This window comes from Pelodiscus sinensis, chromosome 11 (genome assembly GCF_052426305.1).
Source record: "Pelodiscus sinensis isolate ZL-2025 chromosome 11, ASM5242630v1, whole genome shotgun sequence".
Classification (NCBI taxonomy): domain Eukaryota; kingdom Metazoa; phylum Chordata; order Testudines; family Trionychidae; genus Pelodiscus; species Pelodiscus sinensis.
This window is the reverse complement of record NC_143062.1, coordinates 13096725-13123954: the sequence shown is the minus strand read 5'-3', so window position 1 is coordinate 13123954 and position 27230 is coordinate 13096725. Positions and strand designations below refer to the sequence as shown.

The window sequence follows — 27230 nt, the reverse complement described above, 5'->3', positions numbered from 1 at the left end:
GTCTTTCTCCAGTAGATTTTAAAAACCAATCATTTTTCATACTTCTTTTGATAAAGCACTTCATGAGTTTATATCTTAAGTTTCTCACCGTAGGGCATTTATTTTCTCTATTCCTTAAATAATTTTTCTAGCTCTGTTCTGCATATCCTCTGTAACTTTTAACTTTAAAATGTCAATACCAGAACTGTACTCAATTTGCCAATATTTATATTGGTCTCAATGATGCCACATTTTTTATATATAGAAAGAGAGAGACTAAAACACCTCCATCTTTCTACTCCCTAATCCCCATTTCTACATAGCTCACACTTTCAACTCAGACCCAAACTTTGAAAATAAAATTGTTTTGAAGTTTCCACTTTTTGTTATAAAAAGCTCAGGTTTGGTTATATTGGATAACATTTTAGTCTATTTGCTATTTTAATGAACACTATGGCTGCGTCTACACTGGCATGATTTTGTGCAAATACTTTTAATGGAAAAGTTTTTCCGTTAAAAGTATTTGCGCAAGAGAGAGTCTATACTGGCATATAAGATTTTCTTTTGCGCAAAAGCATCCGTGCCAGTATAGACGCTCTCTTGCACAAGAAATTAACGTTGCTGTCTACACAGGCCCTCTTGCGCAAGAATACTTGCACAACAGGGCTTATCCCTGAGCAGGAGCGTCAGAGTATTTGCGCAAGAACCACTGATTTTGTACATTACAAAGTCAGTGTTCTTGCGCAAAATACTCGTGGCCAGTGTAGACAGGCGGCAAGATTTTGCGCATAAGCACTTGCTTTTGCGCAAAATCTTGCCAATGTAGACAGCCTACTGGTTATATCATGTGCTATAGATTTCTTACTTTAACAGCAGAACGTGTATTACATGATTCAGGAACCAAAGTTTAGAGCCAAGATTTTTCTGAAGAGATTACTGCTAGTTCTGAAGAGCTAGACTTTCAGAGAATTGGTACTCAGCAGTAATAAAAAAGTCAGACTCTTATAATGAGTTGAATAGAAAAACAGAAGTATCCAAAAATAATCAGGGCACTTTAAAAAACCTTGGCCTAAACCAATACAGGTTCAATACATAAAAACTTCTCTAGTAGGAGTACCTCAAAGAATAAAAGTAGCAAAACATTTTCTGAATTTTGACTGTACTGAATATCATTCTTTACTTGCTCTCCTATCACTATCTTTATTTAGTAGGATAGTGATAGAAATTTAGCCGTGTTAGTCTGGTGTAGCTGAAACAAAAAACAGGGCTATGTAGCACTTTAAAGACTAACAAAATGGTTTATTAGGTGATGAGCTTTCGTAGACCAGACCTTCTTCCTCAGATCAAATAGTGGAAGAAAATTGTCACAATCATATATACCAAAGGATACATTTTAAAAAAAAGTGAACACACATGAAAAGGACAAATCAAATTTCAGAACAGAAGGGTGATGGGGGGGGGGGGTAAATGTCTGTGAGCTAATGATATTAGAGGTGATAATTGGGGAAGCTATCTTTGTAATGGGTAAGAGAATTAATGTATTTGTTTAAACTTAGGTGTAAAGTGTCAAATTTAAGCATGAATGTCAGTTCAGAGGATTCTCTTTCAAGTGTGGTCTTAAAAGGTCTTTGAAGCAGGATGCAGACAATCAAGTATTTACCCTCCCCCGCTCCCATCCCCCTTCTCTTCTGAAATTTAATTTGTCCTTTTCATGTGTGTTCACTTTTTTTTTTTTTTTTAAATTGTATCTGGGGTTCCCCAGCAGAAGCTCCCAAGCTGTTGCCCGGCCCACTGCTGCCAGGGATTTCCTGGTAAGGGCTGCCTGGTCATCACAGACCGACTGCTGCCGGGGGTTCCCTAGCTGTCACTGGCCCTGCTGCCAGGGGCTCTCCAGCCACCTGACCCCACATGCCAGGGGTTCCCCAGCTGGGGCAGATGCTCCCCACTGACGCTGGGGTTCCCCTGCCCAGGCAGGACTCCACATTCTCTCAACTGGCTCCTGTTCCCAGGGCTCTTTGGTCCAACAACATCCGTGCTGGACCACAGATGATGCTGGACCAGAGTCCCAGATTTGGGAAGTTCAACCTGTAGAAACACGCTATCTAAATAAAAAAATCCATTTGTGAAACAGTAAAGATAAGATTTCAATATAGATTTTGATTCTCCTAGACCGGGGGCCAGCAACCTTTTCAAAACGAAGAGCCAAACTACATGAAAATTCAGAACAAGTGGTCAAAGAGCCAGTGTAAGAATGCCATTTGCATGACTGAAATTATACAACTTAATATTATTGCTAATTTACATGATGATTAAAAATACCATAAATGAAACATTGTTCTCACAAACTTTATTTAATGGCACTTCTGCTGCTGCTGGGGATGCAGGAGTCAGGGTTGCGGTATATGAGGGGCTCAGGGCCAAGGACTGGGGTGTGTGGGGAGGTGCAGAAGGCAGGGCAGGGTGGGAAGTACAGGCAGTCCCCAAGTTACCCGGATCCGACTTATGTCAGATCTGCAGTTACGAACGGGGTTTTTCTCGCCCTGGAGGACGGGAGCAGCGGGACGCCCAGATGCGCCGCGGTCCCGCCGCCCGCGTCCTCCGGGGCGAGAAAAGCTGCTCCACGTCTCCCTGGTCTGCTGGGGGGAGGGGGGGTTCCCCCCAGCAGACTAGGGAGACGCTGAGCAAAGCCACGGAGCACACGGGCAGCGGGACAGCCCAGACGCGCCGCGGCTGTCTTTGCTCTCCATCTCCCTGGTCTGCTGTCTCCAGCAGACCAGGGAAACGCGGAGCAAAGCCGCGGAGTACCCGGGCGGCAGGACCGCAGTGCGTCTCGGTCCGCCGCCCGCGTCTCCCTGGTCTGCTGGGGGGGAGGGGGCGCAGCTAGTGCGCCCTCCCCCTCCCCCAGCAGACCAGGCTTTTCTCTGGACACCTGTGGTAGAGCAGCTGGGGCGCTGCCGGTTGGTCCCGCAGCGCCGCTCTGGGTGCTACTGGACCAACCCGGCAGCACCCCAGCTGCTCTGCCCCAGGCATCCTGATTCAGCTGCTGCTGGTCAGTTTCAGCAGTGGCTGAATCAGGACGCCTGGGGCAGAGCAGCTGGGGTGGTCCAGTAGCGCCGAGGAGCGGCGCTACTGGAGCAACCCAGCAGCACCCCAGCTGCTCTGCCCCAGGCGTCCCCAAGTCAGCCGCTGCTGAAACTGACCAGCGCTGACTACAGGAAGCCCAAGGCAGAGTTGCTCTGCCCCAGGCTTTCTGGAATCAGCCGCTGATCAGTTTCAGCAGCAGCTGACTTGGGGACGCCTGGGGTTCTTAAGTTGAATCTGTATGTAAGTCGGAACTGGCGTCCAGATTCAGCCTGTTGAAACTGATCAGCGGCTGATTCCAGGAAGCCCGGGGCAGAGCAACTCTGCCTCGGGCTTCCTGTAGTCAGCGCTGGTCAGTTTCAGCAGTGGCTGAATCTGGACGCAAGTTCCAACTTACAGATTCAACTTAAGAACAAACCTACAGTCCCTATCTTGTACGTAACCCAGGGACTGCCTGTATAGTATGTGGGAAGGTCCTGGGCCATATTACTGTACCTGGCTGGGGTTGGGCTACTGTACCCGGGGCTGGGTCAGGAATGATGCAATGATGCAGCCAGATTGTGGTTTGCCCTCCTACCCATGGCACAGCAGGAGAAGAGCCTCCACCAGCCCTTTCTGTGGCCAGATCATGAGGCCTGCCCCTGGATCGGGGCAGGGGACAGGATGCTGTGGCCGGAAGGGGGCTGAGCCCTGATTGGGGCCTTCTTGGCCAGGCCACCAGGAAATATAAAGGTAACATACCTATTGGCCACCCTCTTTCACACACCAATTTCTGTCATCTTCATATACAACATGAGCAGTTATTACACTCACCAGTCACTGAGGGTTTTTTCCTCATTTACTTGACAACCTTGGCTTAAACCAGTATATAGGTACATAATCAAACATATTTATTCAAGTCATTCACTTGTTACACCTTAAAGAGCTTCTTGATGACGGTAGCATGTTTGCATGTAATTACAAACCAATTAAGTATTTATTTTCTTCTACTGTATTCAATATCAACTAGATACAAAACACTGAAATGAGTTGATCAATATCAGGGCTGGGCAAGATGCAGCCTGCAGCCAGATCTGGCCCACTTAACACTTTGATCTGGTCCATGGACTGCCTCGGATTGCTTTCTATTTATATCCTGCTGCCAATGCCACCTAATTTCCAAGCCGTGGCTCAGGCAGCAGAAACTATTGCAATGTCTCATGGCTTCCAGTTGCCGTGCTATCCCAGAAGGGGCCAGAGCCATGAGCCTTTTAAAATAGCCACAGCAACCCAGGGGCCTGGCAGGCAATACAGTAGCAGTGGGGCCAGGAGCCATGAACCCTTTGCTCTGTTTTTACTTCAAAGCCTCTGGCGCCGGGGAATTCGGGGGGGAAGTTAATCCCCAGTCCCACACCTTTGGGGGGGGGGGGGGGGGGAGAGAGCCAGCCTGTAACTAGTACCAATTCATTAAGTGATCCCCCCTGCAAAAATGATTGCACATCCCTGGTCTATATGTTCACTGTACAGATTGGAACTCTCTAAACCACCAGTATCCATGGTCTGGCACAGATGTTGCAGGCCCAGGGAATCCCAGTGGAAGGCTAGCAGCAGGGAGCACTGTGGGGCTGGCAGGGCAGCGGGCTGCCCAAAGTGAGCTGCTGGTGGGGGCTGGGAACCATGACAGTGGTGACACACAGCAGCTTCCCAGTGGGGCCAGGAGCTGCTACATGTGGCGGCGGCTGCCCTACATGGTCAACAGGACAGAGATGCTTGCAGCATGTGGGGAGCTGGCCAGGAGGCTGAGGAGCTAGGGTTTGGAGGGGAGCAGTGGCAGGGGGGGCCCCGTAATAACCTCCCTTGGTCCGGCAAAATCCCTTGTCTGGGACCAATCAGGTCCCAAGAGTGCCAGATCAGGGAGGTCCAAGCTGTAGTCAATTATAACTATCTTAATTAGTGAAACTCAAAGGGCTCTCTATGAAAAGGTGCCAATCAGACAATATTTAAAATGTGTACCAATCACACAATTTTCACAGACTTGGGATCTCACAAGGAAATTAACTTTGCCTAATTTAAAAAAAAAAAAAAAGAATGGAACTTGTGTGTGAAGAATTATAGTGTTGTCGTATCTCAAAAAGCTTATTGCTGCCACCTGCTTGATGCTCTGCATAGGCAAATAAATACTGAGCAAATTATAATCTGAAGCTGGAGACTGCTTGATGGTGATGGTCAAGGACTTAGTTTTACCTGGATTAGCAATCAGATCAATACTGTGGCAGAGCTCTGCTTGTACCCATGGATCCTATGCTTCTGGCAGATAATGTCTGGCCTCAGAGGCTCATTGTAACCCTCCACATAGCCTCTTACTTTAAAGACAAGGGTCACAGCCTACTGAGCAATACTCATCACCGGCTCGTCCATAGTATAGTCCTGGTCTCTCCATCCAATTACAAACTTTGAGTAGTGTGTAAGGGTTGCCAGGTGTCCGGTATTAACCTGGACAGTACGGTATTTTCGCCTCCTATTTGGTAAAAAAAAATTCAGAAAATCCTGGACATCTGGCAACCCTACACACACTCCGCAACCAGGCCCGCTTACCTGGTTCCACAGGGGAGCCGTCTTCTAGCTCGGAGCAGAAAAACAAGAGACTGGGCCCAATTGCTGAGTGTTTAGTAGGGTTGCCAGGTGTCCAGTATTTTCACTTCCTGGCAGGGGGAAAAAAAACACAGAAAATAACAGACATTTTAGGTGTCTGGTATTTTCTGATTTTGCCTCCTGTCCAGTTTAAAAAAAAATGGACACCTGGCAATCCTACATCAGTGTATTTATCTTTCAGGGTTGGCACATTCACATCATTTGGGGTTTGCAATACTTGGATAACCAAGACCGGTACCAATGGTACCTCCTGGGCAGGAAGAGAGAATAGGAGCAACATAACCATACCCTCAACCTCCACCAGAAATAGGCAGCTGAGAGGTTGAATAAAGGAACCCAGCAACCCAAAATAAACATCAGGGAACTCACAACTGATGTGCAAAGAAAGCTATAGTAATTTCACTGCCTCCAGAAACTAACTGCAAAGGTTCTGGATATCTGTTCCCATCTTAGCAAGGCAACCTCAAAGACAGAAATCAGCTCTCTCTAAAGACAGCAAAGCAGCAAAGACTTCATGGTTTTCTTGGCCCATATGCTCTTCCCTTCTGTTAGCATCACCTAAGGTTGCCTCACCAGGGAGAGGAGAAGTCAAGACAGTCAGTCAGTTTTCAAATAAATAGACTGTCTATGGTTGTCTACATGTCCAATCATCAAACTTTTTGTTGGTCTGTTCATCCTCTAACTCCTCTGCCTTTTCCATTTCTAAGGAGAAGAGAGCTAAGGAACCCTGATCCTCTTTCGCTGAAGAATATCATGAGAATTCCCTGATGTGCCATCTATAGTCCCAATTAATTCAGTTTTATGGTGAAGATGCTTGATGTTACCCACCCAACTCCACATCTACAAAGCATAGGTTCCCTACATTAGTCTCATCCACATACCCTTCCCCACTGATGCGGAAGTACTTCTCCCCCCTTGTTACTCAACTACTTTCTGGAACTACTTTCACAGAGGGCTTCCTTGAAAACCTCTCACCAGGGCAAGACTTATTCCATTAAAGACAGTCTCAGGGTGCTTCTTAGACTCCCAGCCAATAACAAAAATCTGTAAGCAGATGCCAAGTGAGCTCCAAGTGCCATTATTTTCTTAAAAACAAAGTGATTCAGGAAAAGAGTAAGGACACAATAACAACTAGATAAATTCTGGGTAACTATGCTTCTGCTTCTTGGAGCCTGTCTGGTTTGGGCTCTCAATGCAATCCATACCAAAACCTCTGCTGTTTCACATCTTCTAGAAATACTTCAACAAACTGACAGACATTAAACTCAATTTTCTTACTCTACAAAACCAGAAGGAACAGCAAACAGAGAACAGAAATATATTTCCAAAGATGTAATAAAGTGCAAGGCTATCAATTTAAAGCTAACTGAAGTTAAGTCACACAGACTCCAATTTGTATGCTCCTAACTAAAAATGTCATCAACATCCAAGCGAAAGAAAATTAAAGAAATTCAACTTTACGAAGTATTTAAAACACAAACCTCAGATATGTAGAAGGCAAAAATATTATGAAGAGCCATAAAAAGGACATGCACAAAACAAGAGGTAAAAATGCCTATCCATGAACCCATTTAATGCAATGAGATACTGTAGCTAACATTTTAGAAGTAAAATCCAAATGGCATCAGAGAGATGAAATCTTATTCTAGTATTCAATGGTAGAGCTTGATATTCTCCATAATATTGTATACTCGTATGCTGAAAAGAATAAAGGCTTTTGCTTTCCTCTCTACTAAACCCACCAACAATTGTACACCCAAGTCAATATCCACCGGAATTACTCCTGTCTGATATTAGTTACAATTTTAGGAAATACCTTTTCCACTGGAATCCTTTAGTTTCTACAAAGTGAAACATCAACTGAGTATCTTACAGCAATGCAGGGCTAAATAACAGAGTTCATGGATAAAGAAAAAAATAGAATAGAACAGTACAGACAAAACCATAAGAAGATTCAGAAACAACAAGGTACCATCCTGAAGCTATGATTACTAAAAACAAAAAATGTAAAAGTAAAAGTCAACTTATTTTATTAAATTTAAAAACATGTAACTCTGTTTTGCTGAAAAGTTTCTCTGCATATAATGCCTGAGAAAACCACATAACAAGTGTCTAAATATATCTAAGCTATGTAAACATTTTGTTAAGAAAAATCAAAAGGAGCAACAACTTTACATCAATGTTGATGTTCAGGCATGGTCGTTATTTTAATTGAAGCAATAATAGTAACATGCTCTAGGGACATTTACAACACATACTCTCTCTTTAAAGTATGATGGTAAAGGGATTTTAAATAAACAGAAGCTAAACATTGTTAGCTGTATACTGGAATGAGCTTCCCCTCAAATGCATGAGAATTTTTTGTACACCAGGAGAAGGGAACTGGAAAGACTGCCTCTCTGCATCAATAATGGATTGCTGCACATTCAATACATATTTAATTGTTTCTAATACTGAAGGCTCTCAACCTTTCCAGACTACTGTGCCCCTTTGAGGAGCCTGATTTGTCTTGCATTTTCTCCTTTCCCTGAAGTTTCACCTCACCTAAAAACTACTTGCTTACAAAAATCAGACATAAGAAAACAAAAATGTCAAAGCACAGTATTATTGAAAAATTAGTTAATTTATTTTGAAATTATATGATAAGCATGAGAAAGTAGCTGGAATATAAATATTATATTTATATTACAGCATATGTAGTATATGAAACAATATAAACAAGTCATTGTACGAAATTTTATTTGGGATTGATTTCACTGGTGCTTTTAATGTAGCCTGCTGTAAAATGAGGTAAATATCTAGATGAGTTGATATACCCCCTGGAAAACCTCTGTGCCTGCAAGGGTGCTTGTACCCTTGGTTGAGAACCAATTTTTCTAATGCATGTTTAACAATGTCGGTAAGGTAATATTTTTTATTGGACCAAATCCTGTTGGTGAAAGACAAGTTTGAGCTACACATAGCTCTTCAAGTCTTATTTGTCTTTCCAATATACTGGAACCAACGTGGCTACAATACTTTTAATTTGGCTGTCTATATCTAATTCTAAATGACCTTCCTATCTTTTCATTGTCTTGTATGCAATGTTCTTGAAGTCATCACCACCTATGGATTTTCACAAAGCCATCATGCTTACATGACCTCTCAGTCATCATCCTCAAAGGAAGCCTGCATAATACATTCGAAAGACGAGTCGTTAGGCTCTCAATACATTTAAAAATCAGAAGTGCTGGGGGATGGACGGACCCAGCATGAGCTGGAAAAGCTGATTCCCGGCTCATGCCAGGTACCGTCCCGTCCGCCCGCCTGCCCCCCCCCTCGCTGCACACCAGCCTTTTAAATGAATTAAGGACCTGCCAGCAACACTTAGCAGTAGAAGATAGTAACTGATTTAACTTATAAACTTAATTTTAGTGCCAGCAGAAGCAAAAACCATAATTGGGAGTTGGGATGTTAAATTTAGTTTAATCAACTAATCACCTAGTTGACGGATTTTCTATTGATTAGTCGATTAGGCACTAAGTGGCAGAGCTACAGCAGGGAATCTAACCCCACTGCAGCTCTGACTTAAGTATATTAAGAGCCTAGTGGCTCTTAATACATTTAAAAATCAGAAGCGCAGTGGGAGGACCCACCATGAGCTGCAACAACTGATTCCTGGCTTACCCTGGGTCCCCCCACTGCGCTTTAGCCTTTTAAATGTATTAAGGGGTTAGTTCCCCTCTGCAGCTCCCCGACTAATTAACTTACCAACTAGCCAATGGAAAATCCATCGACTAGTTGATTAGTTGATTCAACTAAATTAACATCCGTACAACCCAATTATTGGTTTTGCTTCTGCTGGGAATGAAATGAAGTTTATAAGTTAAATCAGTTACTATCTTCTGCTAAGTGTTGCTTGCAACATACTCTCATCACTAGAAAAGCAAATACAGACTGCAATATTAATATTCCTGTCTTGTTTAAGTCACCCCAATAATATTTGTTTGGCTTGACATCCAGCACTATACATTTTGCCATATCAGAAAAAGAAATGTACATGAGTTTTTATAAATTCTCCCACACACAGTGATTTGTCAACCCATCAGGGAAACAAAACATGAAGGGCATTTTTTCCCTCTCCCAGGGTAATCCCAACCTAAATAAGATAATGATATTGTTCAAGGAGAATTAAAGGTTATCCATGATAGGGGGAGGAGGGAGGGAACATTCATTGCCTAAGGATTCCATCTAGTGGCATTAAAAGAAATTGGTGCTTTTTTGGTATCTAGCTTTATCTGGGTCCTTATATCAATGCTGCTGTCAAAATGTGTTGAGTAGAATTAGTACCACATAAAAGGTTTTTCAGAAGTGAAACAGTATTACAAAATATGTTTCTTCTTAAGGAGAGACTTGGATTAAAAACAATTCTAAAACAAATATTCTTACAGATTGGTGAACTACATTTTTAGAAACCTTTATTCTTTATGTTTAAAGGGTTATTTTATGCATTTCTCAGATGGACAAAGAGTAAGGAGTCATTTTCATGTACTGGTTATCATGCACTTGCACTTGGCATGATACTGCATTTTTGGGGTGCCAATGTTTCAGACATGTATCCTTGAAAAATGTCACTGGCATTTTTAAAAACATCATTGATACATTCTACTGGTCTAGGGCAGTGCTTTATCAACCAGAGGTCTGGGAAGGTTTCAGAGAGTTCGTCAAGCAATAGACTTCCTGGGCCCCAGAACAGAAAGCTGCAGCCCCACTTCATGGGACTGAAACCTTAAGCCTTCCACCAGGGGCTTAAGCCAAAGACTAGGTCCCCAGGCGATAGTCCTGCTGGCTATACCCCTAACTTCAGTCCTAGATTTCATATGCAGAAAAACAGTCATTGTGAGACAGGTTTCAATAGCATGATGAGTTTAGGGAGGGAGCTGTCTCAAAGAAAAAGGTAAAGAACTCCTGGTCTAGGATTTTCCTCACAACAGCAGACCAAATCTATCTCAACTGTGAGTTAGATGTTTGCCTCTCTCAGGTGGCTGAAAACAAACATACATTTCCTAATACAATTTCCCCCATATTATTTTATTTCTCACCCTCACATATTCAAACACGTGGTCTTGGGGAATAGAACACAAGGCCGTATTTGTGAACAGATTTTCAGATACACTGTCTGTCTGTTACTAAGGATTGGGAGATTCAGGTCATGGAAAAAAGAGCCAGGAGAGGATCTGAATGGGAGCTTGATGGAGTCACAGAGTGAGTTAATGAGATGGGCCTGCTGGTGCTTCTCCCTCCCCTTTTAGGAACCCAGTAAAGTAGGATCTCCCCTGCCTTGCAGCTGCTCATGTGTTTACAGGGTCAAGAGCTTTTCTGTTACTGGGTAGGAGGAAGCAAATTGAGCAGGGGTGGAAGAAGCCCTGGGATGGGATGAGTCCTTGGCCTAGATTTTTATTCTGCCCTTATGATGCAGAGAGTTTGCTATTGACAGCTAGAGGTTTGCAACCAATTGTCTTTCACTAGCTGATTAGCGCGCTAATTGGTAGCTCAAAATTCATATTCTTCTGGACAATTTACAAACCTTTGCCAAAGCACAAATGTGTCTCTTTAGCTCAAAGGTTCTCAACCTGTGGTTCAATCAGCACAGAGCTACAGCCATGTGACTTCCTCATACCATGTGGTAGTACTGGATGTGACCTAAATGATAAACAAGTCAAGAACCACTGTGTGAGCTATACAAAGTTAAAAGGTTCTCTCTAACAGTAGAGGGAAATTATTGCCTGACATAATGTAGCCAGACAGAACCCCCCCTGCAACATCCATCTTGCTTGCCCCTCCAAGATGCCTCAGAGCACACAGGACACAGAGAGCCATAAAATCAGCATAGTCTTTGATGCCTTGACAGAGGCCCAGATATGCTGGCTCATCTGACCCTGCATAACTGTAAACATAGATTAGAGGGTGACCAAGCTAGTCATCAGCCAAGAGGCTGCGAGAAACCACCCTTGACTGGCACCTATGTTGATACAATCACACACAAGCGTCCCGGGAGGAATCTCCTGCTGAGCAAAGAATGTCCAGTACTCCCAATTTAGTTCTCTCTCTCTTACAAGTGTAAATTACATTGAAACTGCCTTGTAAGAACTGGAATCACAAAGACGAACCAGCACAATTTGGCACCATAGATAAAGAGAATACGTGACCCCACGGGTATAAAGATGGGCCCAGCAGCACGCTCATTCTACGTGTCAATCTACCATCTACCTACTGGTTGGGATAGGTAATTGCCTCCCGAGGTCCACATGGGGATGCCCAGCCTCGTATTCGTCTTTCCCGGGGAACTGAGTGACCGGTCCTGGCCTGACACACTGGAATCGAGAGACGCAGAAGGGGGTAAAAATTGTACCTGTATGTGTCCTTTGTCTTAGTGCATGCATAAAACTAGAGCTCTTTAAAGATTAAGCTGTCGCTTGGTACCGTTACTTTCTATCTTCCTTTTTCCTTTGTAACCATTTTAAGACCTGTACTTGCTAGCAGTTAAGTAGAACAATAGCCACTGTAACCATATGCTTTTATAAGTTTTCCTTAATAAACCTGTAACTGTTTAAGCCTTAACCTGACTCCTCCTGTTGCTGTAACAGAACCAAACACAATTAAAAGAACTCCAGCCGGTCATAGGGGCAGACACAGGCAGAGCTGGGCGTTTGGGTTCTGTTGCCTCCACGGGACAGACCTTTGGGGCACCCGTCAGCCTTAACATAGGCTACCCGCTACGAAGGGACCCCATCCTAGCAGCTAAAGACTCAGGTGTAACAAGCTCTCCCTGCAGACTCTTGGGGCACCCGTCAGCCTTTTCGGCTGCCCACTGCGAAGGGACCCTATCCTAGCAGTTGAAGACTCGGGTATAACACACACACACACACACACACACACACACACACACAACGCACTGCCCGACACATAACAAATCTAAAAATAAATACACATTTGAGACACCTTTAAAAGAAAGCTTTCACACAGTGATCACAGCATAAAGGTTCTCAAGACTAATTGTCTAATGCATTACCTCACCTCCGTGATAGCCATCTACTAGCCTTGCATTCAGAACTGCATAGTGTTCCTGTTGCAGCTACAAGAATTTAAAAGATAAATATGTTTAGCTACTTCTAATGTCATTTAATAACTTGAAATTAGAAAGACAGCCAGCACTTTGTAACCACCAACAGGTCCATTCATCATAGAGTGAAAACCACCGTGATAGTCTTGAGCTAGCATTTTTTCCTGACTATCTCTACAAATGCAAAATTCTAGAGTTTGAAGAACCACAGCCACTGATATTACTATGTTAATCAACACTGAATAAAACTGATATATCAATGACAACTCTGTCTATTTTATTAGTCTCCATGTGATGAGACAGAAGAAAAAACAAAGTAAAATAGTCCTAGAAAACTGGGGGGAAAGCTTTCATTGGAGTCGGTCCTGCTTTAAGCACGGAGTTGGAGTAGATGACCTCCACAGGTCTCTTTCAACCCTCATCTTGTATGATTTTATAAGCACACCCCAAAACCACAATAGCCACTGAGGAGCAACATAGTAAATTGGCACCAATGTCACTTTTAATGAACATCTACTGTGTGAACTGATTTTACTACAATATGCAAACATGTGGATTGACTCATCAGCTTTATATATTTTTAAATCAACACCTAGTAGGAGTACAATGCCGCAGTTTGAAGACAGTAAGCAACAAGAGTCTAATGGGATTCTAAAAAGCTGAGGAAATGTGTAATTTAAATTAGCTAAAGATGAGTAATTCTATAATAGAGATGGAAAAAACCTGTTTCATTCAATGCACTGAAAGCTTAAATAAAAGTGGAATGTAAGCCACTTTGAAAAGAAATCTATGCAGAAAATGTTCTAAGAGCATTGAATGTCATCCAGTCAACATGTAAGTTCTGAAAGCAGAAATCCCTTTGATTATTTTTTTTTTTTTTGGCTTATTTAACTAACAGTGACACACGTTACAAGTGAGAAACTTGCAGTATAGTCTAGTGCAGGGGTGAGCACAATATGGCCAACGAGCAGGATCCAGGCCACCAAGCAGCTAGATCCAGACCACAGGCGCAGCGGAAGCCTTAGCACAGCTCCCTCTATTTGCAGAAAAGGCAGAATGCGAAGTACCCCTCTCCCCCCACCTCTCACAGCATTCAAAGAGGCACACATGGATGCCACCTGGCTGAAGAGCACACTGGGCAGGGCTTCTGGACAGGAGCCGCCCAAGTAAGCATGTCCCAGTGAGCCTGCCTCTGGCATCCCAGCCATTCCTTCCTCCATCCTCTGTCCCCCCTGCATCTCTAAACCCATGTAACACAAACCCTCTGCATCCCTGCTCCTGCACCCATACCCCCTCCCACAGACTTCCTCCAGGTTATAATCCCCTCCCAGACTTTGCATTCTAATACCTGGTCACAACCCAAATCCCTGCACCTCAGCCCCAAGTCACAATCCTCTCGAGACCCTGCACTCCTTCCTATACCACTCCTCCAGGTCAGAATCCTTTCCTGCATCCATACCCTTTCCTGGACCCTGCAACCTTTCCTGGACCCCAGTTTCCTGCCCCAGGTCACAATTTCCTCCTTCAACCTTCCCGCAGATCCCACTTCCCATCCTGCACACCAATCCTTCACCCCAAGCACCCTTCTGAACCCAACCTCCATCCCATCACCATACCTCCTCCATTAATATCATGGTAGAGTGCAGCCCTTGACCACTTAGCAAATTCTTGGAGTGCCCCGCCCATCAAAAATAACTGCCCACTCCTAGTCGAGTGCAAGACATAGTGCAAGCTCATGGGAGCAAGTTTCCCACCATATTTCTCTCATGGCACCTCTTCTGACTGATAGTATTTTCAGAAAGAAGTCAGGCAAAAGTTTTGCATATTCAATAAAACTATGAACAAAAACATTTCACTCATGTGGCTACCCAAATACGGACCAGAGAACTGTAAGGGCAAAGCACTTGGACACTCAGCTCCCTTCAAACAATTGCTGTTCATTGGAAGCAAATTAGAAATCTACTCTCAATTCTGAAATTTGACAGTGCTTTAGATGCTAAAAATCACTTCTAGAATTAAATTACATTTTTATATTTGATTCAGGACCACAAGTTAAAGTACAGCTGAATTGCAATTATTTTTAGACTTTCAGCATCCTTGGGGAAAAAAAAACCAAAAAACACCCACACCCCTTCCCTTTAAAAGTACTAGTTATAACTCCAATTTCTCTATCAACCTGAAAATAAAATGTATTTTTCTTCTTACCTCCAGCAGAAAGGGTAGTTGTGCTTAAAAGTACTGGTGTAAACCAATCTACCTTGTTCTTTCAGAATTTTGATGATGTTCTTATCTGCATCCTAAAGAGAGGGAAAAACGTTTTCTGAACACAACTTTTAACTATTACAGGAAACTTTCATTCATGGTTGGGTCTTCAATTTTCTTAAAAAAATAAAAATCAGTACTTACATACCATGATGTGAAACAACAAATGTTATGGTGCAGAATTTGTAAATTTTCAGTGATGTACATCTATTGTGGAGGTGTCATAATAATTACTCTAATATTCTTAAAAGAGAGCATGCTCCCAAAACTGGAATGCACATGTGCAATTCTAGTATCACCTTAGATTTTATGTACAATATAATTTTAAAAATCATAAATATTTCCGCACTCTCAACACCAGCCAGACTCACAAATTCAGTTATTTTTTTTCAGCCGTGTAGTTTTGATACCAAAACATTAAGTTTTTTGGCAATTGCTTCTATGTTGTTCTTTGTACCTCTCTTCATTACACTAGCAGTTCTTTACCGTGTGACACTGCCAAGGAATGGGATAGGGCTGTCAGGTGTCCGGTTTTCTACTGGACAGTCCGGTATTTGTGCCCTCTGTCTGGTATAAAAATTCAGAAAATACCGGACATGTGCAATGTCCGGAATTTTCTGAATTTCCGTCTGGCACCCAGCTAGAAGCCTGGCGGGGGTGGGGGCGACTGGGAGGTGGGCCGTGATTGGTGCTGGGAGCCCTGTGGTCACATGCAAAAGCCAGGTGGGGCGGGGCAGGGAGCTGGGACCAGCTGGGAGCCTCTGGTCACGTGCAGAAGCTGGGCGGAGGGAGTGGCTGGGAGTCCAAGTCACTGCCCTCGCCCAGCTTCTACTAGCAACTAGAGGGAGTGCCTGCCGGGGGTGCGACCTGCTGGACTCCGGCTGCGGCCAGTGGCTGCACCACCCCTCCCCCCCACCAGCCCCGTCTCCCGTCCCCCTTCCTCCCAGCCAGCCCCACGGCCCCCGACCAGCCCCCCCTTCCCGCACGATCAAGTGTGTCCGGTATTTAGAAGGGGTGAAGGGGCGAAGGGGGGGTCTACCTGGTAACCATAATTCTAAACGTAGATAAAGCCATAGAGGCCCAGGCTGGCTGCGGAGGGAGAGGGAGCAGAGGCCTAGGCTGGCTGTGGGGGGCGGGTTCCGCTCCCCAGCAGCTGGGAGAGAGGGGCAAGAGGCCGAGGCTGGTGCAGCTGTGGGGAGAGCGGGGCTGCCTATCCGCAGAGATGGGTCTGGCAAGCATAGTGAGCTGGGGCACAGCCCCCTAAGATTTCCTATTTATCTTACTGCCTTATACTTATTAGCTGTATATTTGAATTTGTGTGCATCACCTTATATATGCATCATGGGTTTAAGAGTTACAGTTTTCATATATTTTCTTCTTCTACAATGGCTACGTCTAGATTGCATCCCTTTTTCATAAAAGGGATGCAAATTAGACGCATCGCAATTGCTAATGAAGCGGGGATTTAAATCTCCCCCGCTTCATTAGCATTAAAATGTCTGCCGCTTTTTTTGGCACGGAGCTTTGCCGGAAAAACGCGCCAGTCTAGACGCGGATCTCTCGGAAAATAAAGCCTTTTCTGAAAGATCCCTTGGCCCTCTTAAAATAAGGAATAAGGGATCTTTCGGAAAAGGCTTTATTTTCCGAAAGATCCGCGTCTAGACTGGCGCTTTTTTCCGGCAAAGCTCTGTGCCGAAAAAAAGCGGCAGCCATTTTTATGCTAATGAAATGGGGGAGATTTAAATCCCCGCTTCATTAGCGATTGCGATACGTCTAATTTGCATCCCTTTTACGAAAAAGGGATGCAATCTAGACGTAGCCAATGTGTTTAGCTATCAATGTTATGAATGGAAGATCCTTATTTTAATTTTTTTTTTAAATACCAAACTTGGATCTTCCCATGTCAGACATATAGAATAAGCACTAGAGGACGTTCTCCTTCCCATTTTCTAAGGCTTACATCACTGCTAACATGTCAAGTTGCTTATTTGCCTAATATTGTAATGGACATCTGTGAAATGATAGTACATAAGAAAGCTATATTTCTCTGTTGTAGTCCCAAGTGGAAAAGGATGAGTTTATTACAAGTCTCTGTAACATGGTTATCAAAAACACACTGAAGACAAAAATCACATCGCAAAAGAAAAAAATAGTTTCTGCCAGATGTAGAGTACTTTTTATTTGATCTAGCATTTACTATTTCCCCAAGTCCACCAACCTTCACATACTGCCCAACAAAGTCCGTCACTTCTGCTGTAAAGCACCCAGAAGCATCCACAGGACAAACTGGAACTGAATCTTTCTGAATAATATTAAAATCCATGCAGACTCTGTAGTCATCCTAAAAGAGAAATACAAAATATGTTATTGCTAAATATAGCTTCCAATAGTCAAGACCTAGGAAAATGGATTAAAGACTTAATATAAAGTTACATTATAATAAGACAAAGCCAAACCCAAAAACACTTCTGAGCAATATACTTCATCCATCAAAATGAAAAGGATGAAGGAGGGTATACATGTTCCCTGACTCTTAGGGTTGTTCCAATTTCCTAGTGAAGAGAACAAGTTTACTCTATTTTACAGCCTCTGCCCAATATTTCAAAGTAAAGGACTGGGGAAATACACTTCATGCTATTTTATGAATTAAAAAGGTATACGGACGTTGTAGTATCACCTTAAATCACATGCCTGTAATTTTGTTTTTCAGACGGCATGTAAGTTTTAACATGTGTCCTCTCTTCGGTCCCCCAATGCCTCAGGTTTCTCAAGTCTTTTAAAACTTTTAATCTAATAAAACTTGCAGACTATTGCATTGTTTCTATGACCAAAGTGGGCATACACTGAGTTTGAGAAACCACTACTGACAATGCTCAGCAGATATGGTTGCAGCTGAATTTACGCTTGCTGCTAAAGCAATCCTCGGATGCAATCTTCATCAGAAGCAATCCTGTTTTGTAGCACAGACCAAACCCTGGTTATAAAAAGAATACTTCAGAATTGCTTGTATTTGTTTGGCTAGCACAACTATGTACATGTACATGTATATATCAAGGCTTTTTCCCCACTCTGGCACAATGAATGCAGAAGTGGGGGCCCACAAAAGTACCCCAAAACCTTATCTTTCCAGGCTTTGGTATAAAACTTCACCCCAAAATCTTAAAAACCTAGATTTTGGGCATAAAAATCCGCTGCCACCATCCAAGTAATGGTAAAAAAACGGGGAAGAGATCACTTGTGAAATCTCAGCCCTAAAGTAAAACCAGGACACACAAATGAAACAATACCGGGTTAATAAAGGAAAAGGAAGGAACTTATATTATCACCACAATACTCCTGTTACAAGCATAATGACTAGATGGAAAAGTCACCAATTAATATACTCATGGGGGACCCCCATGGGCCAAAAGCTTAGTTACAAAGGAGGGGAAAACCCATTTCTAAATGCAAACACATCAGATTCCCATTCCCAAACCATAAAACAAGAAAACGGATTTATCTAAACTGTACCCTACTTACAGATAACGAACAGTCTTTTCTTGGAGAGAGAGAGACATGTCTGTTTCTCTTACTATCTGGAGAAAAACTGCCCAGAACAAAGGAGGGAAAAACCCAAAAATCTCTTTGTCCCTGTTTGAAATACCTATCTGCATTTTTATTGGCAGACTGCTACCTGGTTTAGGTACAGTTAGCCCCTTAGTCCCCAGGCTATTGTCCATCCCTTATGACCAGAGCTAGACAAACTATACAATCTGCTCGCCCATGGTGAGTAGATTTCAGCCGCGCACCCCGTTCATTTGCGGCGCGCACATGCGCAATCCGGCTCTTGTGCATGCGCAGTACGGGGCTGGCGAGTGGTTTTCGCTGCTATTTAAGCCCTGCTCATGACCATGACAATATAACTAGCTCCATCCACATCCTTGTCCATAATGGTCAGCAAAGTCATACTATAATCAAATATTATAGTATAGGATTAAATGGTAAAACACCAAGTCAACTATCATAAAGACATGTAAAAATACACCCTCAGGTTACAGCAATTAGTGGTTCTGAAAACAATACCAGTTTTCTCCTCCTCAGCCTACTACATGTACAGTATCAGGCCTCATCTATGTCATTCAGCTCATTCGGCTATTAGACCAATCCATTTGTTAGTCTTCCCCATCATCATTATATACAGAGGTAGACTGTGGCGTTAGTGTAAACCAGATGACAAAACAAAGCAATATCTGGAGTTACTCCAATAGAGCTAATATCATGAACTGTAAATGGCTTTGGAGAAATAGTCAATGTGAGCACATCAAAGTCTGATTTGTATTCAATATATGACTACGGCCCCTTAGCTTTACAGAATCTGGGCCAAGAGATGGCACTGGTATTTACATCATCAATGCAACCAATGAAATAGATAATGATTTATTTACTCCAGTTTTCAATAGCTGAACGCCTTGACTCTGAACAAAACAGACTTTGAGCTTTCCAGATTGATCTACCATTTGTTTCGTGAGAATGTACTTGGGTGAACAAGCCTGAATTCAGGCATAGATATCTGGGTTGTGATGATATCGAACTCCATGAAAACAAATACAGTAGTGGTCAGTATGCTCATCTATTTATATATTTTAGAGGTTTGTGTCTGTCTGTATGTCTGTCTATGAGTCTGTTTGTTCAAGAACTCCACCTAAACAAGAAGGACCACCAAATTTAATAGGCAGAATCCGCTTATCCTAACTTAAAGCAAGGTCATAGTTTGGTTGTATTAGGAAGAGGCGATGTGCCTGAAATGTTTTAAATAAATAAAAAAGAATATGGAAAAGGGCATATGGAAAGGGAAGGGAGAGAAAAAGACAGAGGAGGGATACAACCCTCACACTCATTGCAGGAGGCAGCCAGTGTAAGAGAAAACTATCCCGCAGAGTGACCACTGGGAGTAGCCACACCATCATCAGAGTGACCAAGTAGGGGAGGGAGGTCTGATACCTCACCTGTCACTGGTAAGTAGTGTTCCTGGCTAAAATCGCTCCCCTCCAACTCCACCACTGTGGACACCTCCCTGAAGCACACCAGGGCTGGCCAGCCTAGACTCCTGCCCTGTGGTCATATGAAGGTGAGGATTTGCTATACAGCTAGCAAAAAATAACACACAAAATCACCATATGTGATTGTAGCAGAAGAACAGTCTAGGCTGCTGACTTTTTGAAGCATGTATTTTCATATAAACAAAGATCAAAAACACAATGCAAGGTTTATGCAGACTGGTCGTGTTTTCTGAACTATGTTCTTTTTTAGTTGTATGATATTTAATTTCATGAGCTGGATAATCGTGAACTACTTCATGACCAACTAGCATAAGTCGGGGGAAAGACAGTACGCAAACCAGTCTTGGACTAACAAGTGTTTTATAACTAACTCAGGAGTAGCCACTGTAAGAATTTGGTATGTGATCAAGGACTGCACTCTTCCATGATATTAATGGAGGAGGTACAGGGTCTGGGATAGAGGTTGGGTGCAGAAGGGAACTTAAAATAAGGATTGGGGTACAGGAGGGAATGTGGGATCTGAGGGGGAGTTTGGGTGAAGGAGGAGGTTGTGACCTAAGGTAGGAGGATTGAAGTGGAGAATCAGGAGAAGGAGAATGGGAGCAGGAGGGAGGCAGAGTGTTTGGATTATGCAGGGTAGGGGAGGGTGAATGTAGGGAGCACAGAGGTGGGGGGGAGAAGCTGGGGTGCCAGAGACAGGCTCTGGCTGGTAGAGAGTTATCTGAGTGACTCCCAGCCAGCAGCCAAACAGATTCCACAGCAAAGCTCCCTGCCTTCCATGCCCTGGCAGGACACAGAGCAACCAGCTACAGCACCATGAGCATCTGAACAGGTGTGAGCCTGAGAGCTGGGGGAAGGAGTACTTCACATGCTGCCTGTTCCTCAAACAGGCAGCTCCCATTGGCTGGTTTTGGGGTGGGGACAGCATGTGAAGCCTCTTCCCCCTTCTCCCAGGCTTGCAGGAGTCCACAGACACAAATGGTCCTGCAGCAGGCTGCTGTGACGGGTGAGGGAACAGGGCAGGTAGGGAGCCTGACTGAGGCTTCTTGCCATGCCCATGGGGTAGATCTAGCTGTTTGATGAGCCGGAGTGGGCCTGAACTGAATCTTCCCCTCACCCCCCAGTTTGGTTAGGAATCCTTTGCACTGTTCTATATGTTGGATGGATTTCTGAGGTCCCATGGTACAGAACACATATCTACGGGGCTTGACAAACCACGGCGAAATCCACACACCAGACCCGCACTGCACATGCGCCAGACCGCATTGTGCATGCACGCGCCACTGGTGAACGGGGTGACCAGCTGAAATCTACTTGCCACAGGCAAGTAGATACACTGATTTGTCAAGCCCTGCATATCTACAATACCAAGGGTTCATGCTGAAGCCACATTTTATATCATTATGTATCCTTGCCTCAAGGGACTTACCGTTACTCAAAGAAAGTACTCTAGGTAACAGAACAAGCAATGAGTGGATTCAGATATTTAAACATTTCATGGAAGATGTGAGTCTCCTTGTCTCCCTTTTTTTCTCACCCCTTTTACTGCTACTTGTATACCCCTTTCCTCTCCTCCCTTTCTTCTCCCCCCACACCCTGCCCCAATGCCATTCACTTCACTTCCTAATACAATAAGAGTAAATGAAGTGAGAGAGAGAGGAAACAATAATTGTGTTCATCAGAACCATGATCACGTGGCATTTTGGCTGTCTCTCCTCTACCTGTTTTTCACTTTAATTAAACTAAAAGCTTTTTCAGGACAAGGATCATGTTTCTTTTATGCATTTGAACAGCACTTAGCTCACTGGAGCCCAATCTTAACTGCAGCCTTTGGGAGCTAGCACTTTTTTGAACTAGCTAGAGGAAACAGGGTGTGATACAGAGATACCAAAAGAAAAACAGGTTCAACATTCAAATCAAAATGTGTTATTTAAATAGGTGCTATATAATTTCCTTCTGGAGGCAAAATATCTGTGTATAAAGATATCAATTTGCTATCAAGTTGTCTACAGCTAGCTAACAGAAAATTTGGTCTGTTACAATACATGCACTATTTACTATACGTTACACTGATAGTACCTCTTAAAAACTTTGATTTTAACAGATCACTAATGATTTCGTAGCGGACTGCTTTCTTCTCTAAGTTAATTTCAATTTTACTGCTTTGTCCTCGTGTACTAACAACTGTAAAAGGCTCTGAATTTTTCAAACTTACCTTTTTCCATCACCTTCATCCTCAGTTTGCTTTAATTTGTAGCTATGCTGAGGCAATTGTTAAATTAAGACAACTGTGGAGAAGATTACCCATCTGATGCAGTAACTGAGGTTAATCGAGATGGTTGTCCTTGCGGGTGCTCCCCCTTAAGTATTTTTGGTGGCACTGTGCCTTTAGTCAGAGATTTAAGACAGCAGCGCCCTCAGTCGGCTACACATGCTGCAGCCGGCACACACTGTTCATAATGGCTACTGTGCATGTGCAGCCAACCAACCACTCAGTTCCTTCTCTACCCAGAAATAGAGGAGTTCCAGAGTAGAGGGTAGGAAGGGTGAGTGGTAGAGCACCCACAGGCGACAACCATCTCGATGAACCTCAGTTACTGCACCAGGTGAGTAAACTTCTCTTCTTCGAGAAGTGTTCCTGTGGGTGCTCCACCTTAAATGATTATGAAGCAGTGTTCTTGCCTGGTGGAGGGAGCTCCAATAAGCCAGAAGCAAGTAAGGGAACTGTGTCTATATGGGCCAGTTTGCAGCTACCAGTATAACGCTGGCTCTGTCCGGTTTTATTTTCAGAGTCACTTTATGGAGCAAAGACAGTGACGGGAAGGCATTTATGAGCATTCTGTCATACTTTATCATGAATGCATCCCCCAGTGACTGGGGACCTAGACCTGCTCTGGAACAAAAGTTTCAGAGAGGTAGCCAAGTTGGTCTGTAACTAGAAAAAAAATAAACAACCAAGTCTTGCAGCACCTTAGAGACTAACAAAAATGTAGATGGTATCATGAGCTTTCGTGGGCACAACCCACCTCTCCAGATAAATGGAGTTTAAGGGGTCCAGTTTTCAAATAAATAGCACAGAGAAGGGGGGGGAGAGAAGAGGAAAAAGAAGAAAAAAGGGGGAAGGAATTGTCAATTAGCGTGTCCGTGCTAAATAAAGTTGATAGGGTACTTATAGTGGGTACTAAGTATTCTTTTGTTTGGTTTTTTATGTCATTAGGATGTGGAATGTAGCAGGCCATCCAGCTCATGATACCATCTGCAGTTTTTGTTAGTCTCGAAGGTGCTGCAAGACTATTTGTTGTTTACGTTTTTCTGCTCTGGAACGGTACTTGCTGCATTTGGTATTGTTCTTTGCAAAGAGGTCTATAGTGGGGTATCCCCATCATTTGAACACCGGTCTCAACATGCTCAGGTTGATTTCCCATTCGTGGTTTAGAGTAATCAGTCTGTTGAGATTGTCCACCAGGACATTCTCCCTGCCTGGGCAATAGGATGCTGAGTGTGATATTGTGCAGAACGCACCATTCCCAGAGGGGGGCCACTTCTTGACGTAGTGGAAAAGAGCAGGCTCTGCCCTGGAGACTGACAAAGAATGTGGTTGTAAAGTTCTCTATAAATATGCGTACTGACTTGTTGTGGATGAGGCCGGCAAAACATTCACAGGCACTGCAAACCGCTTGGCGTACCAAGAGGTTGATATGGAGTTTGGATTCCTCTGGTGACCATTGGCCTTGGATGACTTGTTGACCAGTATGGGCTATCCACCCTAATAGAGATGTGTCCGTGGTTATTGTGACAGTTGGGGGTGTGAGGTAAAAAGATAGGGATGTTAAATTGTATTTAATCAGCTGAGTAGTCAATGGAATTTCCATCGACTACTCTATTAGTCAATAAAGGGGGAAACTGCAGAGCAACAGCAGGATTAGCTTCTGTCCCTGAGAGCTAAGCCTGCCTTTCAAATGTAGTAACATCTGCCTGGCTCTTACTACATTTAAAAGGCAGAGGAATAGTGTCTGGGATTGGGCGCAAGCCAGGACAGCTGATTCCCAGCTTGTGCCCAGTCCCCTGCTGCGCCTTTGCCTCTCTTACCCCTTCCCAGAGACGGTGCTGGGGAGAAATCAGCTTTTAAGCCGACTCCCTCCAGCACCAGCTTCTGCTTCCACCCTCCCACTTGCTGCCTCTGAGGCAGCAAGGAGGGTGGAAAGCAACAAGTAAAGTAGTCACTCAACTACCCAGTAAACATATGCTTATTGGGTAGTCAACTACTCAGCTAGCTGCTTACATCCCCATGAAAAGGAACTCCCTTGCAGGTGCGGTCAACCTCCATTCACCACGTGAGAGATTCTTTCACTGTGATTGGTATAGACAGGCATTTGCTTATTTGGTGAACCTGGGGTTTGTATACAGAGAAAAGACAGGCGAGCCTGAGGTACTATGAATGTAGCCGCTTCCATGTGTCCCAGGAGCTGAAGACAGAGCTTTGCTGAAACCTGCAGACAGAGTTGTGCCTGTCCTATCAAGTACATGAGCACTGGAGCTCTGGCAAGTGGCAGACACGCAACTGCAGTTGTGCCATCAAGTGTGGCCCCTATGAATTTGAGGGTTTGTGTTGGGGTCAAAGAGCATTTTTGGAGACTGAGTTGCAGTCTCAGTTTGTTAAATGGGACTTGTGGTTGTCTCCGCCCATTGTGCATCCTGAAAAGACAATCCCTTCAGTAAGCAATCATCCCTTTAGCGAAAGTGTGCTACCGCCACTGCTAAGACCTTTGAAAAAAAATCTTGGTGCTCTGGAAAGTCCAAAGGGGAACACAGTGTATTGAAAGTGGTGGTGGTGCACTCCAAATCATAAGAAGTGTCTGTGCGCTGGACATATCGAGATGTGGAACTATGCATCCTGTAAGTCAAGGGTGGACAGCCAGTTGTCCTTCTCTAAGGCTGGAATTATTGTGACGAGTCACCATTTTGAAGCATTGTGCATGGACAAATCGATTGAGACTGCATGAATCTTGGATTGGTCTCAATCCTCCACTCTTTTTTGTGAGAAAGTAGCGGGAATAAAACTCCTTTCCCCTGTGCTGAGCTGGTACGCCAAGCTGGAGAAGATGTTCTGTCTCTTGCAGAAGAGCAGTCTGGTGAAATGGGTTCCTGAAGAAGTTTGGGTAAGGAAGGTGGGTGAGTGGGGTAGATAGGAATGGAATACAGTAACCATTGCGCACTATTTCTAAAACTCACTTGTCCGTGGTGATGACTGACCACTCACGATAACAAAATGCCAATCTGTTGCCAAACTGAGTCTGGGCGAGAAAAGAAACCCTTAGAGAATTTGCGGAATCAACAGTTCAAAATCCCTGTCTTGAAGTCATAATCCCTTGTTAGGTCCACAGTTGTTCCGTCAACTCCCTGCATCTATCCTGGTGCTATTTGTGACTGTTGTCAAAATATCTCTGGGGTTGAGAGAGAAGGTTGGTCAATACTTCTGATTAAATGCTCAACCCTGCTTCCTTTTGTAGCAGATGCAAGTATGCCTAAGATTCTCAAGGTAGTTCTTGAATCCTTAAGAGTATGTAATGCTGCATCTGTTGCCTTTGCACAGCTCATTGCTGGCTAATCTCTCTTGAATCAAGGTGTTCATATGCTGTACAAGAGATCCTTTTAAATTCTACTGGGCTTGCACCTCCTCATAACCATGGAGATGGATCATGCCAGTGTATCAGCTAAATCAAGTGCAGTCTGGAGGGCTGTGCATGAAATGAGAGCCCCTTCATATATGCTGGACTTGAACTGTTCCCTCTTATTGTCTGGAAGCTGTTCAATAAAAGGTGTCATCTGCTCGAGTATGTTGCAAGCATATTTGCAAGCAGCGCTGTATAACTGGCTATTCTTAGTTGGAGGGTAGCAGAGGAGTAGGCTTTTCTCCTCAGAAGGTCAAGCTTATGTCATTCTCTGTCATACGGTGTGGTACTAGCAGCATGTTGCTTTCTCCTCTGATTGACAGCCTGTATCACTAGGGAATTGAGCTTAGGATGGGAGAACAAAAAAAGTCTGCCTCCTGTGGTGCGACAGTATTTTCTTTTGGACCTTTTGCAGGTTGGTGGGATGATGGCAGGTGTCTGCCATATTGTTTTTGCCAGGTCCATGAGAGCGGTGTTCACAAGTAATGCCACCTTAGCAACCAGGAAGGCATGTAAAATGTTTGTTAACTTGTGGTGGGTCTCTGGCAAGTGATATGTTCAGGGCATCCACAACGTGTCTGTACAGCTCCTAGAACAACCTGAAGTCATCTCCGGAGGTGGGGGGTGGCAGCATTATTGTCTTTGTCACCAGACAGTACAATATATCGATGGGTGAGGGAGAGTCTGGTGTTGACTCTTCATCCCCTCTCTCTGATTCCTCTTCTGGTCTCGAGAGGGTAGTGGAGGGCACAGGAGACATTCAGGACCTTGATGCGGGGGTTTCTCTGCTGTTGAGGCTGGGATTGCTGTTGCCTATATGCAGCCCAAGGATCCCAGTATGGCCAGTTGAAAGGGGCTGGTAAAGGTGGTGGTAACCATTAGGGTGGTTGCCACTGAGCAGGATGCTGCACTGGCTTTGGTGACAAGTGCCTTCGTGTGTGTGCAGTAATGGAGTTATCACCACTGGATAGAGACAGAGAAGGAACTGATCCTGATGGTGTCACAGGCAGGGAAAACCGAGATGTATTCAGTGTGCTGCTGGTGCCAAACAACGGCTTTCCCAGAATTGAGGTTACTATGAGATCCACAGCTGTTGTGAACTGTTGTGGTGCCTATGTGCTTGGTGCCGGCCCCAGTACTGTCAGGGACTTGGCTGAGCTGACCTCTTGCTCAGTACTGCTGGTGCTGTGTGCTTACCTTGAGCCAGGAAGATGAAATGCTTGATATGAGAAAGCGGTGCAGACGGCTTACTCTGTACCAAAGGTGCAGCTGGTGAAAGCATTGCTGCGGTCAGTGCTGACGCTGACCGCTGGTTTGTCGGTGCCGTGGATGATTCTGTTGGTGCTGACAGAGCTGACTTGGACTTGGAATGTGCTCAAGTCTTAGAGCTAGACCGTGTTTGGTCTTTTGTCCCTCGGGTAGTCTCGTACCAGATGTACCCGGAACCTCGATGGCTGGTGCCTT

The 27230-nt window shown here is 44.1% G+C and overlaps 1 protein-coding gene across 1 annotated transcript in view; it reads right to left on the bottom strand.

Moving 5' to 3' along the window:
- IARS1 (isoleucyl-tRNA synthetase 1) overlaps positions 1–27230 on the bottom strand; it is a 211581-nt gene that overhangs the window by 127324 nt on the left and 57027 nt on the right. The window contains exons 12-13 of the mRNA XM_075939706.2: positions 17274–17396; positions 14999–15090 (exon numbers count right to left, since the gene is read on the bottom strand). Coding sequence (XP_075795821.2) covers positions 14999–15090; positions 17274–17396 — 215 coding nt within the window. The remainder of the gene's footprint in view (positions 1–14998; positions 15091–17273; positions 17397–27230) is intronic.